At 45.6% G+C, this 25,461-nt stretch overlaps 1 protein-coding gene across 7 annotated transcripts in view; it reads right to left on the bottom strand.

The window, feature by feature from the left end:
- RSU1 (Ras suppressor protein 1) overlaps window positions 1-25,461 on the bottom strand; it is a 300,130-nt gene that overhangs the window by 107,218 nt on the left and 167,451 nt on the right. The window contains exon 9 of one of the 7 annotated variants that reach the window (XM_022580591.2): window positions 25,435-25,453. The exons of the other annotated variants lie outside the window; for them this stretch is intronic. Coding sequence (XP_022436299.1) covers window position 25,453 — 1 coding nt within the window. The 3' untranslated portion in view covers window positions 25,435-25,452. Of the gene's footprint in view, window positions 1-25,434; window positions 25,454-25,461 lie in introns of those variants that run through there. 7 annotated transcript variants of the gene reach the window in all.

Raw genomic sequence — 25,461 nt, 5'->3', positions numbered from 1 at the left:
TAGAAGTTCCCTTAGAGGACTTCTGGCTAATTGAATGGAGAGGCAGGCCCAGTCCTCCCCGGCACCCCTGAGCAGAAACATCTTCCTCCCCAAGAGAACCTGCCATCCAGGAAAACGGATCTTCAAACCAACACAGGACCCCCTCCCCTGGACTTTAAAAAGAGCAGCTGGTTCTGTGCCCTGGACACCTGGGGTTCCTGGATCCAGGGAAAGAAACATTGGTTTAGGCAGAAAGGAAGGTTCAGCCAGTCAGGCTTCACCACTGTTGCCACTCCAAACCCCAATGTCGTCTCTGTCCTAATACCCCCGGGACTTGTTACTGTCACCTTACAGGGCAGAGGGGGCTCTGCAGAGGTGAGACTAAGGATCCTGAGACAGGAAGATTACCTTGCATCACGTGGGAGGCCCCAGCCTGTGCACCCCTTCCCCTGCCCCTCCAGCATGTCTCCCAGATACGCCAGACAGGGAGACGAAACCCTGAGCCAAAGTAGAGCTGGCCCTTACGTTCCTCACCTTTATCAACACACTCCCTGAGACAAGCTTATCCTCTCATAGCGTCTGCCCGTCTCCTCCTAGGATGCCGCTTTCCTCAAGAGCAGGGGCTTAGCGCTCCAGCGGGATGTGCTCCAAGCTCCTCCCACCTGGCACGAAGCCAAGGTCTGACTGCTCTGTTCTGTGCATTCACACAGGCACCTACGGTCTCAGTACCTGTTCCCATGGTACCGCTTTCTTACAGCTTCACGTGTCTCTCCTCTATTTTCTAAACTTTTATCCCCATAAAGGAAAAAAGTATACACGTTTTTACTCGCAGACAGCATCAAATGTTAAGGATTACAAAAATCTGCAGAAACACAACTCCTTCGCTCATGAATTTGGAAACCCGGCAAGACTCAGGTGCTGGGAAAGTGATATCAAAAGAAATAAAGGGGTCAGAGGAGGGAGAAGAGATGAAAGACCTGATGCAGGCCTGCTGGGGACCACATCCTGAACACGCAGGCACGGAAGCCTTCCCAGAGAGGGTGGCAGTGTCGCGGGGCCCTGATGGCGGTAATCCAGCAAAGTCATTTCAGAAGGCGGTGCAAAAGCTGCTCGGGACTCAGCAAGGCTCCTCTTTCCAGGAAGGAACTGGAATGTTCCAGCGTTTCAACGCCTGCCTTTTTGGACTCAGATCCCACTGCGTGCCTGGCCTTCCTAGGGCTACACAGCAAGCCACTCGCTACAAAGGGCCGGACAGGAGATAGCAGTCCTGAACTTGATGCTTAAAATCCTCGTTTTGCCACTTTACGAACTGTTCGTTCTGGGCAAACGATTAGCAAGCCTCACCCCACCGTGCCTCAGTTTCTTCATCTGTTAAAAAATGATGCGTTTTCTCACAGGGTGGCCATGGTGGTGAAATGAGCCTGGCACCAGGACAGGACTATTGGACGTGGCCCACGAGGGCTTGTGGAAAAACAAGACTGATGTGGGGTTATAGTCAGAGTGATTAAAAGAAGATAATTATATGATTACTTTACTTCTCTAGGGCTTTTTCCTCTGAAAAAGAATATGGTATTTTTTTATCGACGCCAAATCCCCAAGCATCTGTGGAAGAAAGGTTCGAATCCTCTTTGAAGAAGGCACCTAAGGCAGAGCTAAATGCATTGCCCCACTTCTTCTGTGAGTCACCAGCAAAGCCGGGATGACTCTGCCCTGCGCTGCGGGACGCTTTCCCTCCTCCAGCTGTGTGGCCGGATGAGAGCCGGCACTTGACTCTCATCTGTAGATTGGATACGTGAAAGCGGCCATTCCTACCTGGAGACGTGGCTCTGGCAGAGCAGTAAGGACAAGCATCTCAGGGTCCCCAGTCTTGGGTTCCACCAGCTATTAGCCAGGGGGCCTCCAGGCAATTAAGTAAGTGTAGCAGGCAGAATAATGGCCCCCCAAAATGTCCACATCCTAAATCCCTGAAACCTGTGAATATGTTACCTTATATTGCAAAAGGGACTTTGCAGAGCTGGTTAAGTTAAGGATCTTGCGATGGAGAGATTATCCTGGATTATCTGGGTGGGCCCAAAGTAATCCCAAGGGTCCTTTTAAGAGCGGGGGGGGCTGGAGGGCCAGAACAGGCTCAGCTGCCGGCTTTGACGTGGAGAAAGGAATGCAGGCAGACTCTAGACCCTAGGAAGGCAAGGAAACGCATTCTCCCCTGGAGCCTCTGGAAGGGCAAAACCCTGCTGACGCCTAAATTTCAGGCTTCGACACCTGGAACTGTAACATAGTGCACTGGTTATGGTTTGGGCCTCTAATATCATGGTAATTTGTTATCACAACATTGTCAATTGGCTATACTCCAATATAAAATAAAAAGTTAAAAAAAAACCCAAAACACGATCACAGTCATTTGTTAACAGTAGCAATAGGGAACCGATACAGTAAGTGAGCCTCTCTGGGGCTGTCTGTGAAGATTTTGCTTAATTTCAGCAGGGAAAAAAAAAAAAAAATCTGGGATAATAATTCACTGAAAAGAAGGAAAAGTTAAAAACTAAGTTGCAGAGAGGGCGCAGAGGAGTGTCCCCAAGGAAAAACGGGTGCTGTTTCCACTTGAGGGAGAGGAAATGGGCAGGCCAGCTGTCCCCTCTCTGCCACAATGAGACAGGAAGGGACTGGCTCTCTCCATACTCTGAAGCTAAGAGTCATGGCCCATGCTTGAGATGTCCCCAGGATTTAATTCATAGAGGTGACAGGGAGGAGACGGAGAGGTCTGTGCCTTTGAAAGCATTTTGTTACATGCAGCTGTGAGCAGGGCCACGCGGGGAAGCACAAGGGCTGGTTAGGAGGCAGAGGCGCTCAGGAGAGGGCAAAGCCTAGAGGCTTTATAGTGGTTTCACAAAAAGGAAGGGGTGAGGCAGGGTACGAGTGAGTTTAGAAGTGAATGATTTGATTAAAATTTCAGAGCCCAGGGCTAAAGAAGTGATCTCTAGTTATCCAGTACCTGGGTCTGGGTCATGGGGAATACTGGCTTGGTGCATGTGAGTTAGAGAAAAGAGGTAGTTAGGATAGGGGTTTGGGGTTGGTTGGCTTGGATACGAAAAGATGCGCTAACAGATGAGTTGTTTGCTCCTCTAGGAATGAGCTAGCTTGGGAGTCTCCCCAGACAGCAAGACCCCCAAGATGCCAAAGCATCATAAAATAGAGAAAGTGGAAAACAGGATAGATCAATACAGCCCACAGCCTTTAGGATGGATTTCCGTCCCTTTGATCACCCCATACTCTCCTCTCATGACGTACCTTCCACCTCTTCGACCTTGGAAGGGTCCCAACTACCCTTCAGACCGTGGCACAAGGTGCTTTCTGGATGAGCACATCCCCTCAGTGCTCTGCTCAGATAGTACCCGTCCCGCCCTACAGGAGCCCTGGCATCCTGCATGGGGGATTCTGGAGAACAGTCCTGGGGCTTCACTTGCCTCTGCATTCCTGCACCCTGTTTGCCCCAAAGAACATGTGACATTGAGAAGCTAACTTCTGTCACAGTCTGATGTCCTTATCTGCAAAATGATGAAAACTGCTACCTTGCAGGGCTTGTGGAGAGAGATTAATCAGACATGGACAAGGTCCTGTGCGTACAGGCTCAGAGCAGGTGTTTCAGAGCAAGTGTTCCAGAGCAGCAGCTGCTCCTTTAGCTTCTCACGAAGGCCCACGACTCAGGCTATGCTGGCCAGTTCCGCCTGCTTCTCAGACCCTGGCTCTGCGCATGCACAGAGCACAGCTGGGATCGACTTTGCCCTCATGAGCCTGTGGGGAGATCCTTTCTTGGGGAGGTTTCTGGCGGGCACTGAAATCTGACCATGCCGGCTTGAGAGCATTGACAGAGGAACCCGGCTCACGGTCACTGATGGGCCACAGCCGCTGGTGGGTCAAGTGATCCACTCAGCATATGGAGGGAACCTGTGGCACAGGGTCTTGGAAAATCTTCTGCCCGCTGAAATCTGAAGTCTATAGAGGATAACTGGGAGATGTTCAAGGAGGGCAGAAAAATGAACAGAGAACCATCTAAAGTGACAGGACAGGATCAATTACGCTCAGGTGTCTGATGGACAGGCTTCTGTTGCTGAAGGGTCTCCTCCAAGGTGAGATGCCTGCGGATGCTCTGTGCTGTGGCAGATGAAAGAGGCACCATCACTCGGCTCACAAGGGCTCTCGTTCTCGTCCCTGTGGGAGCGGGCCCTGCCCTGAGCTGCCATCTGCAGAATCCCAGCCAAAGATCAGCTCTGGAGAAATCATCATGAAACGATGCCATGGACAGCAGAGGTCACCAGACTGGTCACTTGAGAGGCATCCTGTCAAAGCTGCCTGCGCACTGGCCCCCTGAAACTCCACACAACTCAACACCCCTGCCTGATGACATCTAAGATGGCACAGCAAACAATTCCAGCCCACCAGAATCAGAGTGAATTTCTCAACAAATACCATATTGGGTAGTATGATATGTCCGCTTTTCTGCTACTGATAGGTGAATTTTATTTAATACGGCCACCTTCATTTTGGGCAAAAAAAAATCCATTTCAGTCTTACTGTTTCTGTTGGATCCAAGGGTCTCTGGCAGACCTTCACACCGCTTCATGGCTGCAGTAACGAAGACCACTGGGGACCATGTCTTTCCTTCTTGAAAAATCTCCTCCCTTGGCTCCAATGCACTATCTTGGTCCTTATTCTTTCTCCAAACAATTCGGCAGCCCTTGTGGTTTTGCTTTTAGCTCTCTCTATCCTCTTCCCTAGAAAGAGCATCTGATTTTGTAGCTTCAGTGATCATCTCTGAATAGGAGCCCTCCAAGTCACCACCATCTTCAACCCCTGCTATGCCTAATTCCCACTAGGACATTTAGCTATTATACCCAACCAAATGCATGCAACAGTTCCCTAGCCCAGTTCCTCAGGTCTGTCCCTCTGAAGTCTCCAGACCTCCAGGATCAAAAAGATGAAGTCTTTTTGGCACCTGCCTCTTTTTTCAGTCTCAGCCTGGGGCCAGGGTAGGATCTGACGCTCCAAGCAAAGCTGTATGTGCATTTTTCAGCAGAAGGCGAACACAGCTTTCACCAGCTTCTCAAAAGGTTTGTGACTCAGTGGATTAACAAGCTGCTTTACGGTACTTGCTCTTTTTTCCATCATCTTATGATTTTATTCATTCTTTTTCTTCTACCCTAAAATAGGCCTATACCACATGGCCATTAGATTATTATAACAGGTCCTCCTTCTTGGTCTTTTTTTTTTTTTTTTTTTCTGGCCGCACCGTGTGGCTTGTGGGATTGAGGGATCTCACTTCCCCAACCAGGGATCGAACACCGGGCCCCCACAGTGACAGTGCCAAGTGCCAACCACTGGAATGCCAGGGAATTCCCCCTTCTTGGTCTCCTTGATACCGATTCCTTCCTTCCTCCAATGCGTCCTACATGTGACTGACGGAATTCTCTCTCCTCGGTTTATGCATGGAAAACAGCATCCGCTACCCACTGGATCCGAGAGCAGCCACAGAACATGCCATGCAACGCCTAACTAACCCACCTTCATCTCCCTCTGCTCGCTCACCGTCCGAGTGCAGAAAGGCTGGTCTGGAGGAAGGGCGCGTGGACTGTAGGAAACGTGGGCAGAGTGTGAGTTTTGCCACCTATTAGCTAAGTAACCTTAGAGTCCCATAGCTTTCCAGAACCTCTGTTATCTTCACTGGAAAACGGTCATATCTGTATACCGTCTACCTTGCAGGCGATCTGCGAAATTTTTTAACACTAAATCAATCTAAGGCCTGGGATTAGTCTTTCCCGTCAGCCAGGATCCCTCTGGTCTCGGTGTTTTGCTGGTCTGTGTTGCTACTGCCTGAAACGCCTAGCCTCCACCCTCTCTGTAGCTCAGATCGCAGCCACATCTTTCGGCCTTTCACAGCCTTCTCTGCCCTGCCGCCCGCCCCGCTCCAATTTCCGCCTTCGCCAAATACTAGGGGGGTTATTGGGATTTCATCATTAAGTCCTTCATAAGATACAAAGTGATTTCTGCTCTCGGCTGTTATTTCCAAGTACCAGTAGAGCACCTGGATCAGGACACCCGGTGAATATGGTAACCATGCAATCAGCATTCACTGTCACAACAAGCCAAGGTAGTTGGATTTATCTTATTATCTTTGCAAATGAAGGAACTGAGGCTTAGCAAAAGGTCGGGATCAAACCCAGGCAAGAGCTCCAAAGTTCAAACTCTTTAGGCCGGAAGTTATCTTGTCTCCCATCTTTCTGGATTTCTCAGTTTTGTCCTCTTCAACAGCTTACCATTTTCCTGAGGGCGGGGACTTGCGGACTTCACTTCTTTTGTATTCTACATACTCAAGGCAGCTGCTGGAAACACATTGTGTGCTATGTAAATATTATGTTTCAGAATGCCAGGTATATGAGAGGTGCAATATGCTGTTCTCATGTCATATGCCTCCCTCCTGTTGTTTTGGGTGTTTCCATGGAAAGTCCTTATACAGACCAAGAAAAGAACCAATTTGAAAAATCTAAGTATATGGCCGGTGACAATAACGGAGAGAAATCATTTTGTGTCTAATCTGTAATCTTATGGTAGGATGCTAAATTTAAAACCTCCTCAAATAAATCTGTGGACAGAGTGTGAAGCCTACATTATTAAGAAGCATTTGCAGTATCTTTATTTATCCCATCTAGCAGCTTCTGAGGGGCTGGTGACAGAACCTTAGCACACAAATTGCTGAGTCTTAAAGACAAAAAAAAAAAAAAAAGAACAGTTACCATATTCCCATGAGCAGTCTCATTAATTCAAAAGGCAGTCATTTTTTGAGATCAGACCTCCAAGAGGTGGTTCCGTGAAATTCACTAACACCAGGATGTGTCTTTTACATTCGCCTCCATTACAACCGTCACCGTTCTCTGTCCCCAACACACAGTGTAAAAAGAAATTATCCACATACATGTGGTAAACAGCATCTGTATAGATAGTCAAAAGGAATCTGTAGCTGGCTTAGGACAGATATTAAGCTATACAGAAATACGAAATGTAAGGCAGATTTTAAAAATACCCCATACATTCTAGACTCGCTCTCTGCCCCACGGAGGGGAGAAAGGAGGATTCTGGCAGAGCAAAACTAGCAATCTCATGCACAAAAGATGCTCATTAAACTTCATCATCCTGTCTACTCTAATGATGCTTTTACTTAATAAAAATTCCCCGAGCAGTAGCAAGGATATTAGGCAAGGTCTTTGGTTATGTATCAGAGGTCTGAGCTGTCACCAGCAAGCATGCAGTTCAGGGGGTATGCTCCCTGGGGAAGGAGCAAATACAGCTTTCACAGAATACATGCAGAGAAAAATCAATAACTGCAACTTGCTTCCCTGCTTAAGCATTTAGGAGAACAGGTAATCCTTTTAAATTAAACGGCAAAGTGCTAAATGTTGCAATTTACAGAATAAACTAAAAAGCAAAGAAAACAAGAGGAAGGGCATTGGTAAGTTTTCTAAACAAGCTACTTCCTTAATAGACTTCAGACATGGAGTATTGGGGAATATTTTTTATGACAAGAATTATTTTGGGATATAGTATGTGGAGATTGAAAAAGAGACATCCAACCATGTATGTGTCTATGTGTTTGTAGCATACACACAGATATACAAACCTACTTATAGATACAAGGAAGGGAGAAAATATTTCTATATGTGCATTTAATCCCTCCAAAAATTATTCCTAAGAAAACACAATGATTAAAATTCACTAACTTGAATCTGGCTCTCACAGGCTAAACAGTAATTATCTAACAGATTCGTTAACATGGACAGCTGGATGTTAATACTGTAGAAATCACAAATTATTGCTTTTGTCCATTTCATACAACCCACTTTAAATTTCATATCCTGCCAATACAGACTTGGCTGGAGAGATAGGACAGTCAGGGCGAGAGTGAAGCACCACCCGAAAACCTGAATTTAAAGACAGTAAGATTGCCCTCCAGGTGTTAAATGATAGCATCAACACAAAATGAACCAAAGCAGAAACATGGGAAGTTACCCCAAATAACGCCAGCACAACTCAGGCCAGCCGGACTTGGCTGGAAGCCAGCCAAGGGTATTAACAAAGCTGGAGACCCTGCCCATCAGAAGAGCGTGGTTTTGATCAGCGACTCAAACAGTGGGGTAGATGCCAGCAGTGGGCACCTATGCACTACCCAGAGAAAGGCGGTGAGGACCCAGCTGGGAGTTCTGTGGACGCCCCGATAGGACTACGTCTCTAAGTGGAAGCAGAGAAAATAAACGTGGCGCCACCACAATCCTTCAAAGGCTGGCCCGCTCCTGCACGGTCCAGCTGCTGGCCAGTTCTCTCCGCTCTTCAGCCTCTACCCTCCATGTTCCCAATCTCCAGCACATAGGCAAACAAATCAGGCCCCTGCCCACTTCTGAGGTTTGTACTTGCTACTCCCTCTGCCTGAACGTTCTTCTCCAGGTATCCCTGAGATAGACACTCTTCCTATCCCCATTTCACAGGTGAGGGAATGGACAGAGAGAGCGTCAATATCTTGGACGTGAATGGCTATGCTGTCCCAACTTTGGTGTCGAAACAACTCAAGTCTCAAGCCTCTCCCTTTACTCTGGGTGCAGAAACTGGTTCATACATGAGCCTGTAGCCAACCTGCGCCAACCAGAGCAAGACCTAGGACCTCAGCGCACACTGCTGGGAAGAAAAGTCCTTTCTTTTCTGTTTGAGTTGAATTGGGAGCCCAGGTCTGCTGCCAGCCATGGTGAGCTCTGTGAAGAGAGCCTGCCTGGAACACAAGCCAGCAGACGAAGCAGAACTGAAAGATGGAGAGAAATGGAGTCCAGTGACATTGAGCCCTTGATCATGCCATGCCTGAAGTCTACTGTACTGCTGGATTATTAGTAGTATAAAATAAATAATCTCCATTCCTCTTACGCTTCCTGTTTCTTGCAATCCAAGGAATGCTGAGTCCTGACTGATGCATCACTCTGGTCTACTTCAAACGTGAGTTCCTAACAGAGGTCTCTTTTGCCCACATTCTCTCTCTTTAACCACATTCACGTCCTTCCCACCCACAGTCACATAAAATTATTTTGATTACTTGTTGTTTGCCACCTCCCTGAATGGAAGATGAACTCCGAGAGAGCAGGAACCTTGTCTGTCTTCTTGAGTATCCTCACCGACCGGCATGCCATGGGCACATGATGAACGTTTGTTGACTGACTGAATGAAAACATACATCACAGTACTCACTAGGATGTACTGAAATATCCAACTATGCAAGTATCCCCCCAGCTGGATCATTAGCGCCTCTGAAGCAGGGACTGTCTTAATCCTTTTGTTCCTCCAGTGCCTGCCACACACGAGTCACCTAATAAACATTTACTGGCGGACTGAAAGAGTGTCTTAGCCAAGGTCCTGATTCATTCCTCAATTCCATACTCATCAAGCGATGACAGACATGCTTCCCACTTAGAGCTGTCCACTGGAAAAAAAAAATGTGCTGTGAAGGCCAAGGCAAGTCTTCTACTCTTTAGGGGCAGTTATCCTCTGTTACAAAATTCTGGTCCTACATCAGTTTCTTATGTGTTTTCCCCAGTTTCTGCAAGGGTTTTGAGGCTGAAAGGGTGAGCAGTAAATGCATCACGGTGCCATTCAGTGAAGCTGCTTGGGAGCCCAGTCCGTTTGCCTCTTGGGGAGATTCTCTTTCAAAGTACCGTGTGACCAGGGCTTCCCATTAAACTCCTTTACAGTACAGTGGGTTTTACTGAATATTAACCATCGTTTGATATTAGTAATAACTAGCGGAACACAGGAATAGCTTACGAGAGAGAATTAAGTTAAAATGAACATTATAAAAACACTGGGGTTTTCTTCCTTTCCTTTGGACAAATTAAAAATCAGAACGGATTTTTATTATCATGGAAAGATAGGTGTTTTCCTGGCCACACGTGGTTCCCTGAGGAAAGGCTCGGCGTTAGCGACCTTTTAAGTTATTAAGCTAGTGATCATAATAGCCAAACTCAGGTAGCCCACCCTATACAACAGCATTTCCACAGGAAGCTTCCGTGGCGTTTTCTGTATGCGCTCATTTAAGTCTGAACGAAAGACACCATGCAGGGGGGTGCACATCTGTCCCGTGGTTCTAGATATAAATGACGTTACAAATACAGAGCCAGTGTCACAGAACTGGAATACTAGCGTCTCAACAGGGAAGCCTCTTCTTTGTCTTTCGTTTTTCAGATGCGGACAGATGGTAAGAGCATATCTAGAGGTATTATTACTCGTCCTCTTTCTCTTCCTCTTTGTGGCTATTAATTTGGACTCCCTGCTCCCGGGGCCGTCTTCCCCTCTCAGTTTCTCTCAGCCCAGGTGACTGGATGATGTGACCATGGCAGGTGACTCACAGTCAGGTCGATGGAAAGCGAGACGGCTCTTTAGGTGCTAGCCTACAGATTGCAGAGTGCATGGCAGATAGCACTGAATCAGGATGCAGAAGGCTTTGGAACTAATCCGTTGACTGGGTAATCTGTGTCTCCCTAGACAGACAATGTTGCCACCCACCCCCTACCTCGCTCCCTGAATGGACACTCAATCAGAAGGCACCAGAACCTGTTTAGATCAAACACCATGAGCAATGGCTTCAACCTGGTCACAGCTGGGCATCTGAATGGAACCTGCACACTTTACATATGAAACTTGTATAGCACTTCGCTTAAATGAACTCATTTACCCTTAAGCAAAATCATGTTAAATGAAACCTCACATCTCCAAGGTTCCTCCTACGTTCGGGTTAGATTACAGCATGACGCCTGAGATTCTAGGCAGCGCTGTATTACTTGCCTCTCGTCCCTGTCCATGGATTTTCTGTGAGGTTAAGTTCTACTTCCACAGCAAAGAGATTTAAAAAAAAAATAACCTTAGGAATCAAAACCAGAAAACATCCACCTACCTACGGGTGGATGCATCCATGCGGCGCTTTAGCCATGAGGCTCTCGCCAGGTGGACCTCAGGAAGCAGCACCTACAAGTCAATTCTAGTCATTGCCTTTTGCCATTTCCCCAGCAAAGCCGAATTCCCTCACCTAAGCTGGGCTCTCTCTCAAGTGCCAAACCCCACCATCCCTGGAACACGGCATATCCAGTTGATCTGTGCTTTCCCTCCATTCCTGATTGCAATATGTAAACTACCGACTAGCAGTAAGGAGAGGCTGGCAGTAGAGGAGGAGCCAGGCTTTTGTGTGCAAGAAACAAAGTGGTACTTGGGAATAAGCCCAACAACTGTCAAGAAAATAATGGAGAAAAACATCTAGGAGAGCTCAGGAGTACAAGGGCCTATGGATCCCAATCTTCCTTTAGTTTCACTTTCATGTTTCTGGGTTTTGGGGAAAAACATATTCCAAAAAGGAATGGAGGATTAAAAAAAAAATACCTTTGGGACTTCCATGGTGGCGCAGTGGTTAAGAATCCACCTGCCAATGCGGGGGACACAGGTTCAAGCCCTGGTCCGGGAAGATCCCACATGCGGCGGAGCAGCTGAGCCCATGTGCCACAACTACTGAGCCTGCGCTCTAGAGCCCGTGAGCCACAACTACTGAGCCCGCGTGCCTAGAGCCCGTGCTCTGCAACAAGAGAAGCCACCGCAATGAGAAGCCCGCGCACCGCAGGGAAGAGCAGCCCCTGCTCGCCGCAACTAGAGAAAGCCTGCGTGCAGCAACGAAGACTCAACGCAGCCAAAAATTTAAAAAATAAAATAAAATAAATTTATTAAAAAAAATTAGCCCTGATATACTCAGCAGATTTAATATATCTCATCTAGTTCCTCCTAGTTTTTTGTTGTTGTTGTTAAATCAGATTCTTAAGCGTCTCAGAGAAATTTATGGTTTTCAAGTGCCAAAAGGTTAAAAATTAAGATGTCTGTGGTTTCCGCTTGAATGTTAAAGACGATCTACTGGAGGATTCCGTGCATCAGCCCTGAATCTGAGTGGGCATCCCGGGAATCTGAGGGGAGGATAGGACTCTCTCTTGGGCTCCAGCTTTAGCTTCTGATGCCCCCAACGGGTCTTGCAGACTCAGAGCAAAGCTGGGGCCGTGGGTGGAGAGAGAAGAGCTTGTCACAACAGGCCTTTTCATCCAAGAATCGCAAGCCTTCCCTTTACGAGTCTCACCCGCGCAACACTCCTGGAAGGCGTTAGCCCTAAACACAGACGGCGGAAGTGAGGCAGAAGCAGAAGCGTGAGGTGGAGATGCCAGAGGCCCGGGGTTTCTGTGCGATCCCGCCTGAGGCTGCTCTTCTGCCTCCGTTTCCGGTACAGGCAGGCCTCGTCGCATCCCACTTCGCAGAAGCTGCCTTTTTTACAGATGGAAGGGTTGCGGCAACCCTACATCCAGCAAGTTAATCGGTGCCATGTTTCCAGCAGTATAACTATTTAATGAAGGAAGGTACACTATTTTAGCCATAATGCGATTGCACACTTTATAATGTCAACGTGACTTTTATACACACTGAGAAACCAGAAACGTCGTGGGCCTCGTTTTATCGCGATACTTGCTCTACTGCCGGGGAGTGCGGCGCGCGGTCCGGAACGGAACACACAGTATCTACATCAAGAGGCTGTGGTCACGATGTGGCCACGTGATGACACTTGGGTGAAAAATCACAAAGGGAACATGTGCACAACAGTTATGTCCAATATTCACAAACCACGTTCTGTAACACATGACTCAATCTGACCTGTCTTCTCATGGAAAAATATGTCCCTCCAACCCCCACCTCCACCCCCCCGGATAGCTATTAACCAAGATTTCTGTCCAACATATTTTGCCTGGAATGGTAAAACAAGCCCCTCTTAGTCAGTCTGCTGAATACCTGCAGCAGGTTCATTTTTCCTCTCATAAATATTTCAGGAAGCTTTTCTTAAAGTTTTATTTTTAAACACATATTAGTACTTCCACTTGGTAGAGACGTATTCTCTACTTTCACATATGTATAGTTCTGTCCAAAATAGAAGATCCACCAAGTTAACTTTAAACTTTCTAGCAGCCATGTTAAAAAAGTAAAAAGAAACAGATGAAATCAATTTTAGTAATATATTTAATTTAAACCCAACAGATCCAAAATACCATTTCAATGTGTAATCCATATCAACATGATGGTCTATCTTATCCTTAATCTAAAGATAAATGATTTAATATCATAAATTTAATGATTTTTTTTTTTTTTGTACTAAGTGTCTTTGAAATCTGGTGAGTATTTGAAAACTCTGATAGCACATCCCAATCAGACAGGCTGTAATTCAAGGGCTCAAGAGTTGTTAGCGGGCTTCCCTGGTGGTGCGGTTGTTGAGAATCTGCCTGCCAGTGCAGGGGACACGGGTTCAAGCCCTGGTCTGGGAAGAGCCCACATGCCGCGGAGCAACTGCGCCCGTGAGCCACAACTACTGAGCCTGCGCATCTGGAGCTTGTGCTGCGTAACAAGAGAGGCCGCGACAGTGAGAGGCCTATGCACCGCGATGAAGAGTGGCCCCCGCTCACCGCAACTAGAGAAAGCCCTCACACAGAAACGAAGACCCGACACAGCCAAAAATAAAAAAATTAAAAAAAAAAAAGAGTTGTTAGCAGTTACCATGTTGCACAACACAGATAGAGACCATTTGAAAATGGTGAAATCGAGCGTGGCGAAATCGAGCAATCTTCTTGTACTTAGATGAAACGCATTTTGAAAGCTGATGGACCCTTTCTTGGCACATGGTTACTTTTAATGCTTTAGAAAAAGGATGGATATATATTTATATGTACGTTTTATATATGTATATATTTTATATATGTGTAAAACATATATACTTACATATGTATATAAAATTATGTAATATTTGTTAAAAGTAATCCCACTTACCTAGAGAGTCTTCCAGTATGTTTAACTGTTTGTAGTAGTTCTGAATATGAGCCTGGAAAGGTCTTCAGGCCAACACATATAACTCCTAAAGCCCATGAACTTGGTTGGAGAAAAGTATAGTCAGTCCCTCCTTCCCCAAAGCAAGGAAACATAAAAACAACTTTAAGAGCCAAAGAAGCTCTGCTGGCAGCCGGCCAGAGGGCACCACCCAGGCTGGGGCTCAGCAGCAGGCAGCTCTAGACCAGTGCATTCACGAGTTTTGCCACATTCCAGACAAGCCAGACATCCTCACCCAGCGGTGCGCCTTTTAAAGTGGCAAATATTAAATCCAGGCTCAGGCACTTCACCCTGCTCCATTCCCCCGCCCCGCCCCCTCCATGGAGGTCTACAGAAGCTCGCTGCAGGTGGCCACGAGGGGGGAACAGCACAGTCAAGCTTTTATAAAGGAGAAGACAACGTGTTTACGAGAGACAGGGGGACAAATATTAAATCTGCTGCTACATCAGGGCTAACATTATCATTACTTTCTCCATTCCTCATCGAGGTATTTTTTCCCCCAAACTCAGAAAAAGTCAATGGAAAACAAAAGAATGGGTGGGATCCAAAGGCTTGTCTGCTTTTGCGCTCCCACAGGTGTCTGCATGATCCTTTTGACGGCTGTTGACTTGTTCTCAAATACCAGTGCTCTATTCCCTGCAATGACACAGCCTCTCACCTGCTACCCCTTTTGAGTTCCCTTGCTCTGCTTGTATCTCTCGGGTCACAGGGCTGCCACCTTTGCCTCTGGCTAACGCTCTAATGGGGACACTTTACAGAGCTGACTTTGAAACTGCCCACAAGGAGCAAGGCTGGTATGACTCGTGAGTACTGGCTGAATGAAAGGATTCTGGGCAGACTTCTCAGCTGTGCAGTCTGGGATACTTACGCTAAGCCTCAGTTTTTCAATCTGTAAAGTGGAAATTATTATCGGACCTACACTGCTTACAACTGTGAGCAATGAATGGGGAAAGCACGTAAGAAGCCTATCACTGTGTCTGGCCACACATTAAACATGAACTTTTTTTTTCATTACAACCACTGTTAAGAGAAGTTAGGTCACCTTTGCAGGATCTCATAACAAATGGGAAAGGAAAGGTCCAAGACTTGATTTGTCCAATTTCAAAATCCAGCCTGCTGAGAGAGAGAGAGAGAGAGAGAGAGAGAGAGAGAGAGAGAGAGAGAGAGAGATTCTCTATGCTCAGCACCTGCATGGAAGTTAAAATGTCTGGCAGACTATTAGACCTGGTTCTGAGGTTCGTCTATGATAACTGGCAGCTGGGTAACCTTGGAGAACTTAACCTCTCTGAGCATGCTTTCTCACCCGGAAAATGGGATGGATAATAATAATAGTACATACCTCACAGGGTCATTAGGAGGATGAAATAAGATAAAGTGCTTAGCAGGTACTAAACACATGCTTATTCAACAAGGCTTTTACACACAATGAGCTCTGAACTGGGCTTGTCCATTCTAAACTCGGTTGAAGCCACAGAGTTACAAAATGCCTTATGGCTGTGTGCCCTAAGTTTTGCACAAAACACAGTTTCTTTCCAAAGAGTTCTTCTCTTTTTCTTTTTTTTTTAAACATCTTTGTTGGAGTATAATTGCTTTACAATGTTGCGTTAGTTTCTGCTGTATAACAAAGTGAATCAGCTCTACGTATACATATAGCCCCATAACCCCTCCCTCTTGTGTTATTTTCTTAAATGTTATAATTTGTATAATGGAGAAAAATTGCAAATGTCAGAGAACATAAGGTGAGGACCTTGGCTATAAAAACTACCAACAAGTTTAGTCACTTTCTGAGCCTGGTCTTCACTGAATTGATCATATAACCACGTTAGTCAATGACAAAGATGATCATGGTGGGTCTTCCTGCAAGAAGGTTCCACCTCTTTTGCTCTGTCCAGAGTTCTGAATGGGCGGCTCACCAGCACCATTAGGAAAAATGAATGCATAGTGGTACTGAATACGCCTCCAGTCCTCCTCTTGCTTCAGCCCTCCCGTTCACAGGCTAAGCTCTTCTGGAATCTATTCAGAGGGGAACCACATTACGTAAGACTCAATAATCTTTATGGTAACTCTGCAGTGAAAGTGTCATTTGTTGTAACGAACACTGATCATAAGTTAAGCCCCGAGCTATTCTCTCCATTGTTTTTCATTATACTGTCCCTTGCTCTGTTATATTTCAGGAGTACTGAGGGAATTCATCCAACTATGTTTGCTAGTCAGCTTTTCGTTACTCAGATTAGATTCTGCTAAGATGCAATGGAGCAATTTGCAAACACACTGATTCTTAAGGAAATGCATCAGACACTGGTTATGTGCTCTCCCCCCCGCTCCCTTTAATTTGGCATTTTTCTCTCTATTTATTTTCCACTCGATCTACAGCACTGTCCTCCACGCCCCAGTCTGAGAGAGTATTAACAACGTGTTTCTGGATATTTTTTTCCTTCAGCGATGACTCTTTGTTCAATTCGACAACCAGAATTTCCACAATCACCATCACCTCTCATACAGCTCTCACTTGCAAACACCACTCTGCTTACGTCACAATCGTTCCCTCCTCCGGCTGCTTTAAAGTGCACTAACTCCAAAAGGCACACTAGTGGAGGGGAAGCTGGAATTTTTCCCATTTTGAAAAGCCCAATATGAAAAATTCATTTTGCATTTCGTATATTAAGCTTGAGAGTGGAATTTCCATACGCCCCTGTGCTCCGTGCTCTTGGAATGGCTTATAAGTAGGTTGTGAGTCCTTGGAGAGACCACGTCACTGCCATGCCTCAGAAGTCACAAGCACAAAGGCTCGGAGACCACGTGGGTTGGCCTCTGGTCATGAACACTTGCAGGCTTTCCCACTTTTACTGAGTATGAGGCTTCAGTGCATCGCTATCTGATACTGGGCATTGTTACATTTCCTTAGACCATTAGATTTGATCCTGTTTGCCATGATGCCAGAGGATAATTAGAATACAATATAAGGAAATGGTACCTGCAAGCCCCAAAGATCTGGGCTTGCCACCCTGGGTGTCTTTTTAAGGGCAGACTTGGCTGAGAATGCTCCTTTTTCAGGGAACTCTCTAGCTCAATGAACTGGATAGTATGCAGACAGCTGTGCCATAGTGATGCCCTATTCTCTGTTACTGTACTTTTCTCCTGACACACGCCAGAGAAAAGCTGAGAAGAAACTTTTATTGAAATGTCTACAGCTATTTAAAAACAACAGTAAAAAAAAATATTTTTCCAGATATGACACTGTTGTTTCTGGTAACTGCAGGAGACTTGGTGGATATGAAGATCACATATTACTATAAACATACATAAAACAAGGTCATATTTCTTGGGCATTTTGTAATTGTGGGGAGGGTGGGCATAGAATCAGGCCAGAAAATAAGAGTTCAAAATATGGGTAAGGAGGGTGATTGCTTTAAAGTTGAGATGAGCCATAGGCGCTGTAACATTATGAACAAGAAGGACAAAATTGGTAAACAAAGCTCCCCTGTACTTCAGGGAAATAATCATGCAGAGTAATTAACCAAGATCTCAATTTCAAATTAGGTGTAACACATGTAAAGACTAAAGAGGCAAGAGGCCTGAGAAAATGTTAGTAGATATTAAACCAAGAAACTGCTAGCATTTGACAAGAACCCAAAGCCAAAACGAAAGCTCACTTAAATAGATTTACACCACGTTCCAGAGGAATCGCTAAGGAGTATGTCACCACACAGAACCACAGAGGCGGGGATTGTTAATCTGTCTGAGACTCATCTTACTCTTATATAAAATGGGCTTTTGCCCTGCCATCTAACAAAGTGGTTATGAGGATTCAATGTCAGGTACTTCACCCCTGAAAATGACTCCTCTGGAACAAAGGCTCACAGTCGTTACCCAAACGCTCCTCTCAAAGCGCATATGCCTAGTATGAAGTACTAACACAACATTGTAAACCAGTTATACTTCAATTTTTAAAAATGGATTAAAAAAACAAATGAATGGAAAGACATCTATGAAGGATGTTTACATAGGAAGAGTATCATCTGAAACAACACTCATATAAAGAACGATCTGCGGCTTCCCTGGTGTTGCAGTGGTTAAGAATCCACCTGCCAATGCAGTGGAGGCGGGTTCGAGCCCTGGTCTGGGAAGATCCCACATGCCGCAGAGCAAATAAGCCCGTGCACCACAACTACTGAGCCTGCGCTCTAGAGCCCGCGAGCCACAACTACTGAAGCCTGCACGCCTAGAGTCCGTGCTCTGCAACAAGAGAAGCCATTGCAATGAGAAGCCCGTGCACCGCAACGAAGAGTAGCCCCCGCTCAACGCAACTAGAGAAAGCCCGTGCGCAGCAACGAAGACCCAATGCAGCCAAAACTAAATAAATAAATTTATTTTAAAAAAAAAAGAATGATCTCCACGTCCTATTGGCAAGCAAGTATCTACTTAGCTTCTGTCACAGCACACCATGTTTTCACTTCAGTCTTGTCAATTTGGTTCCAGTTATGAGTCAAGAAATTGATGGTGACGCAGTCTGCTATCAAGAATAACATGGGTAAGGCTGAATCTCATCCCAGAGGCATCTGCATTTAACAAACAAGCAATCAAAGCAACCTCCTCAAAACAGAGGAAGCAGACCCACGGCCTGCTTTCATTAGTACCTATGATTTTGGCTGGGTGCCCCAAGGAGGTATCCTGGGCATGTACTTCCTTCAACAAGAGGTGTTAGGCCAGCCTTCTGCCCAAAGACACAGCAAATCAACTCTGAAAGACTGCTGACACCAGACATATGGACGCTTATTTGTACATGTGCAGAACATGGACATTTCTTAGATAGAACTGTAGAGAAAGAGGAACTCTGGCAGTAATCCAAACTATATCTTCTTTCATTTTTTAACTTCTACATTTCCTTTTGAAAAGAAATATATTACAACCCATTTGGAAATTCCGAAGTGGGTTAAAAAGAAAACTGCCAAAAGTCTCCTACTTAACCATAACTTCTACGAGTATTTGGGTAAATTTCTTTCAAGTTTTCATCCAGAATATTTTTTAAACAGCAATAATCATAGTTTATAATTTTATAATTAGGTTTATAATTTTAATCAAAAGTTATGGCATCAGTATTTGCCACATAATTGTAAACACAATTACTGACGGGCTATCTATAAATCTGTGCTATGGTTCATAATTAATGCAAACATTTCTTTGGGACACCAGTGTGGCTTTGGGGAAGCCATTTAACCTATCTAAGCTTCAGTTTTTCTCAATAAAAAAAAAAGGGATAAGTAATATTAACCAGCATCATTAGACTTTTGTGAAAGTTAAGAGATAATACATTGAAAGGAAGTGGTATCTGACAGAAATGTAAGCCTCCGTTGATGTAAACGGTGGGTAACACACGACACCCTTTCTCACTGGCTTGTCTTGAAATGAAGCATATCTGCATACAACCTAGAAACCCACGAGGAGGGTAGGGAAGTTCCAGTCTTTCATTTACCAAGCAGAGTCCTTGGGGAACTGACCATCAGTGGGGAAAGCCAACTCTCCAGTGAAGGGATTCAGTGTGCCTCAAGCAGGGCTCAGGAACGGCTGCCGACCACTTCCGTTTGGGAGGTAGAGGAGTTTTAGGCATAGGCATAAAAATGCTGAAACACAGTCTCAAAACCTGCAGCATATTTTAAATAAGCACACTTGACAAAGTTAACAATTTAAGACAGTAACAATGACAGGGAAGGCAACACAATGACTTAACATATAACACAGTGGTCCTCGACCAGGCACAATTCTGCCCTCCCCCAGGGGCCATTTGGCTATATCTAGAAACACCTTCGGTTGTCACACCTGGGGGTGTGCTACTGGCATCTAGTGGTTAGAGACCAGGACGCTGCTAAACATCCTACAACACACAGGACGGTCTCCAACAACAGAAAGTCATCTGGTCCAAAAAGTATCCATCATACTGAGGTTGAAAAACCATGGTGTAAACAACTCACAAGTAAAATTAAACCTTATTGAATATTAAAGCCAGAGAGATATGGGTCTGTTCGCCTCACCCCACCTCAGTCTCCCCGATATCACATCTCCCCCAAGGGATGTCTCCCAAAGTTGTTCTGTGAAATGACTACAGGTACGGATGCCAACTTTAAATTTTAGCTACCATGTATTTTTCTTCATTGCGAATGATGTCAATTTATCGTTTAGAATATGTTAGACGGGCTCTTTTAAAGAGAAATTTTAGAATGTGAATCGATTTAAAGAAAAATATTAAACCTTATAACAACATAGGTGCTATCTGGATATGGCAAAATCACTCCTCCAGAGAGGAGTGTTTCTGTACTTATTCTGTACACACTCCTAGGAAGCCACTGAACAGATTCAATTAGATGCTGAGGATGACATTAGGTTAGTAAAATTCTCCAAGTTACAAAATGAAAACAAAAGCACAGATCCACTCGTTCCAAGGTTTCTTTTTCCCGGAAGGAACTCTGCTTGTAGTAATACCCAGGGATTTCGCAACCACGGCATTCCAAAGATGGGAACTGATCAGAACTTTATCTAAAGCAGCAGGTAGGGCTCTAGAAAATGCTCAGTGAAAAAGCTTCTTAGTTGGGAAAAATATCAAGATTTATTGAAAAAAGTTGTTTATAAACTAAGGCTAGGGAGGATTTACACCAATTCACGCAGGTGCAAGAAAAATTAGCACTCCACTGGAATCGATGTGTAAAGACAGACTTCAATGGCAGAGTCGGCAGAGAGAAAAAGCACATCAAACAGCTCCCTAGGATGAGTCTAAATCTAAGAGAATAAGTCTTTGTGCATGACCATGACTCAGCTCAAAGGTAAGGATTCTTGACCCAGAGCTCTCCCGGGATCATTTGAAGGAAAAAGTAACTATATTTAAGAAAGTCTGATAGCCAAGACATGGAAGCAACCTAAATGTCCATCGGCAGATGAATGCATAAAGAAGATGTGGTACATATAGGCAGTGGAATATTACTCAGCCGTTAGAAAGAATGAAATAGTGCCATTTTCAGCAACAGGGGTGGACCCCAGAGATTGTCATACTAAGTGAAGTACGCCAGACACAGAAAGACAAATACCATATGATATTGCTTATATGTGGAATCTTAAAAAAAACTGAACAAATGAACTTATATACAAAACAGAAAGAGACCCACAGACACAGAAAACAAACTTATGGTTACCAAAGGGGAAAGGGGAAGGGATAAATTAGGAGTTTGGGATTAACCTATACACACAACTATATATAAAACAGGTAACCAACAAGGACCTACTGTATAGCACACGGAACTCTACTCAGTATTTTGCAATAACCTATAAGGAAAAAGAATCTGAAAAAAAAATTAGCTTTGTATACATGCATAACTGAATCACTTTGCTGTATACCTGAAACTAACACAACACTGTAAATCAACTATACTTCAATTCAAAAAAGAAAGTCCGTGAAGGACATGGTGGGCTGCAGATTCCTGCACTCAGGACCCCTTGCACAAGAAGAACCACAGCCCTCTTTTAGGTGATTTAACGCAACTGTCCACCTACAGATACAACTCAGCACTCTTGAGTTTCTGGGTGTGAAATGAAGAGAGGATTGCAAAATGAACTACAATTCGAGTTTAGGTTTAAAAAAAAAACTGCAAAAATTAAGTCTCTATCAGGCAAAGTCAAAACAAAGTACGTTAGAACTTAATCTTCACTTAATCCTTCTTCAGTTGCTAGTGATTCAAGAAACCACAATTCAATGGATATTAACACCTCAGTGTTGAGACTTAGAATGTGAAAACGCAGACAGAGTTTTTGAGGTGCTTCATACTAAGCCCCTTGTCGTAAGTGCAACTCGTGCCAGGAATACACAGCCCACTGAGCTCCTGCTTCAGCCACTCCCTGCACCTCCAGCTCAGGGAGCCAGGTCCCTGCAGGAGGCCATGCTCAAGTGTGTGGGGAACCGTGAGCAATGCCAACAGAATCACTACGCAGTTGGCAATTCCCTGGCGGTCCAGTGGTTAGGGCTCGGCGCTTTCACTGCCGGGGCCCAGGTTCAATCCCTGGTTGGGGAACTAAGATCCTGCAAGCTTCACAGTGAGGCCAAAAAAAAAAAAAAATTTCACCATGCAGCCGCTGGTGGGAGACTGGGCACTGGAGAGCTGAAGCGGTCATGCCAGCATGATGCCCTTACTTCCTTTTCCTCCACCTCTGTGGGCCACCCATCGCCCATCACCCATCAGTAACCATGTCCCTCCTCTTCAAAGCCCAGCTGTAGTCATCCCAACTATTTCTGCCCACGATCGTCACTCCTTCCTCTGAACTCCAGCTTCCCAGTCTGCTGGGTGGTCCTCAACCTTCTATCCACCCCACCACAGCTGGGGATACGATACCCTCCCATCACTCACGCTGGCTGGTTCCCTCGACCCTGGCAGAGGGAGGGCGCCTGTGTAGTTTCAAAAAGGTCCCTCCCCCGGCAATGCCATGCTCCCTTTATGCCGCCAGTACTCCCCAGAGCCTGCCTTTACTTCACTGTCCCGAAATGTTGGGTCTCTGGGTTGGTGTGCACGCTTCAACTAGGTAGAAGTCCTGAAGGCAAAGACAGCGTCTTATAAATCTCTGTCCGCATAGCCTGGTCCCGTACACACAGAGTATACTTAATACCTAATTGCTCATGGGCTGACTGATTAAATCGGCTCAGACTTAACTCCCTTCCCACGTTGGTAAGAAGAAATATACCAGGAAACTGAAGGATACAGCTGGCTTCCTAATTAATATTAGTCACTTGGCAGCTCTTAATTAAGAACTCTCAAAGACCCACCTTTCTACCATGCCAAGTAGGTATCACCTTCATTAGTATTGAAGAGCTATAACCAGAACTTCATTTTTATGCTCTTTTTTCTTTGCCCTACCAGATGGGAACATTGGCTGCACAGTATTTATTAATACAAGAAACAAAGGCAAATGCAGCAGCTTGAGGGAAATTCAGGCAGAATGAGTCTGTGGTACTCCTTTTGGACCAGCTTTACATAGAAACTGGAGGAAGCCTTCTCTCATAATCTGCTTCTGAGAGGACGTGGACCAGATTTGACGTAGGAGGTGGGCTCTCCCACCCAGTCACCACCTATGGACAGCTTCTGTCCCCTGGGGGTCCAGTGGGTCCACACCAAGCTCACCCACTCTCCTGATGCCCTGAGACGCAACAGTCAAAGCTTGCCCATCTGTGCCTCGTGTACTCACGGGATGGGTGGGGTGTGAACTCTTTAAAGTGGAAAAGACCTTAAAAGAGAAGAGTTAATGTGCCCTTGAAGATGGTCACACAGTCCTTGGGGGCAGCGAAGTACTCCCGTGAGACTAGAGGTCCCTGTGTGTACTGATGGGAAAGCACGTGGTCTTTTCCAGCTCTGGGCACGAGCATCAGTGAAGCGCTGGTGAGTGGTCCCTTGTTCGAGGCCCTGAAGTGGGCATCACCGAGTGACTCACATACGCCCATGTGGCGGTAAAACAGTGTCTGCTTCACTCTCCAAAGTGTCCCCTTTTGGACTTCCCTGGTGATCCAGTGGTTAAGACTCTGAGCTTCCACTGCAGGGGGCACGGGTTCAATCCCTGGTCAGGGAACTAAGATCCCACATGCCGCACAGTGCAGCCGAAAAAAAGAAAAAGTGTCTCCTCTTTTGGCCAATAAATTATTTGGTCACCTTACTTCTCAGGTAATGAGAAAGTTGAAGGAAATCAGGAAGAGGTGGGAGAATGGTATCGATAGGTTACACATACTTCCTCGTCCTCCGGGCCCCTTCGGGCTCGTGGGAGGGGAAACAAGAGCTCGCCGCCCTTGAAGTCAACATGAATGTGAAACCCCGTCCTGTTCCTCATAGGCTGGTGACCTTGGGGCTCAGACTCAAGCCTCTTGATTTGTGACAAGGGAATAAAACCAACTACACTGCAGGGCTGTTGTGGACCTCAGATAACATGTGCAAAGCATCTGGACACAGGAGAGGGCGAGCCATGGGTTTTCCATACACTTCAATAGACCCTCTTCCTTTTGACGTCATAATTCTAAGGACCCATAACCTCCACACCTGCTCTCACGTGGCGACGCTGGCCTGTCTCCATGCACTGGGGAAGATGGAGCAGTGGGTTAAATGCAGGATTCTGGAGTCAGACAGTACAGTCTGAATCTCACCTCCGCTACTTCCTGCCCACCTGCCTTTGGGAAAACTACTGAAGCTTCAAGTTGGCCCCTGTGAGAGAGGGTGATGGAACCACAGTCCCCTTGCCTTGTGGGGTAGCAGTGATCCCCTGTGGACTTTATAGAACTCCGTGAGGGTGTCTGTGGTTGTCCTAATGACTGGGGGGCTCTACTGGCATTTACTGGATGAAGGTTTGGGAAGCCAGGTGTCTGTCAAGAAGCAGGCTAGACCTGCAGCATTAAGAGTCGCCTCGCAGGCTACACGACCCCTTGGTGTCCAGCAGACGTTTGTGTAGGTGGAAAGAAACCCTTCATGTATGAACACAAAGTATGTTCTGCCCAGTATCACTGTACACGGGTTAGTCCAGCAAGGCGTTTTCTGTACAAATCGAGGTGGGAATGTATTTTTGTGTGTGTTTTGGAACTTTACTAAGAATTGTTCGCCATCTCGGAAAATCACGTCACCAACATGGAGACCACTTATAGCATGTGAGTAGCGAGCACATCCCCATCTCTATGGGTCTGTGGTTAGAGCTGTCAAATTCACGGAGAGAATTTCCAGGCACAGATGCAAACATCGACTATTACTTCTTCTCCCCCAGTTTACCCAGGAGCAGGCAGTTATACATTGAATGCCCTCAATAAGAAGTCGTATTCCTTTTATTTCTCCATTTTGTTATAGTTGGGGAATTACAATGACTTCTTGAATTACCTGTGGAGGAGGCTATGTTATTGATAAAATCCATTTCAGGATTTCAGTGGCGTTCACAAAGACATTGGTTCCCTCAAGGATTTGAGAGGTTTGAGAAACTGTCCATTCACACAGGGTCGCTGGGAAGATAAATGAGGTAACTGGAAACAGTACAGGACTCAGAGCCCAGTATGTAGTAGCCGCTGAAGAAATGTTAGTTACGATAGGTAGCACTGATAGCACCAGTGACCACCCTTTCCCCCCTCTCATTGCTTGAGTAACTGCTAGTATAAAGTGCAATCCACTGTCTGGTTTTCCAGATACTTTATCCAGAGGTGAGGCAGGCAACAGTGAAGGGCATTCTTCTCTGCATCAGAGGGAGGCTAATAAACTATGGCAGGATGCCCAGAAGGGAGAGAGATTTTTCCCGATAGCTCTGACGCTCACAGAGTACACTTCATTAGCCTGTCTATTACAAACCACTTAAGACACATATTTATTGACAGCAATCTGCCAATTGATTAAACATCTCAATATATGAAGCGGACTCTGCATTAATTAGCAGTTTGGAGAACATGATCCTCGAAGTGAAGATGGATGCTTCTGGAAATCCTTGCCGCACTTCCACTTGCTTTAACCTTCTGTGAAA

The sequence above is a fragment of the Delphinapterus leucas genome, chromosome 2 (assembly GCF_059928025.1).
Source record: "Delphinapterus leucas isolate spDelLeu-1000000601 "Yukka" chromosome 2, BTC_Dleu_Yukka2, whole genome shotgun sequence".
NCBI classification, from domain to species: domain Eukaryota; kingdom Metazoa; phylum Chordata; class Mammalia; order Artiodactyla; family Monodontidae; genus Delphinapterus; species Delphinapterus leucas.
Note: the sequence above shows the minus strand (reverse complement) of the source record. Positions and strands in the feature narration are given on the sequence as shown.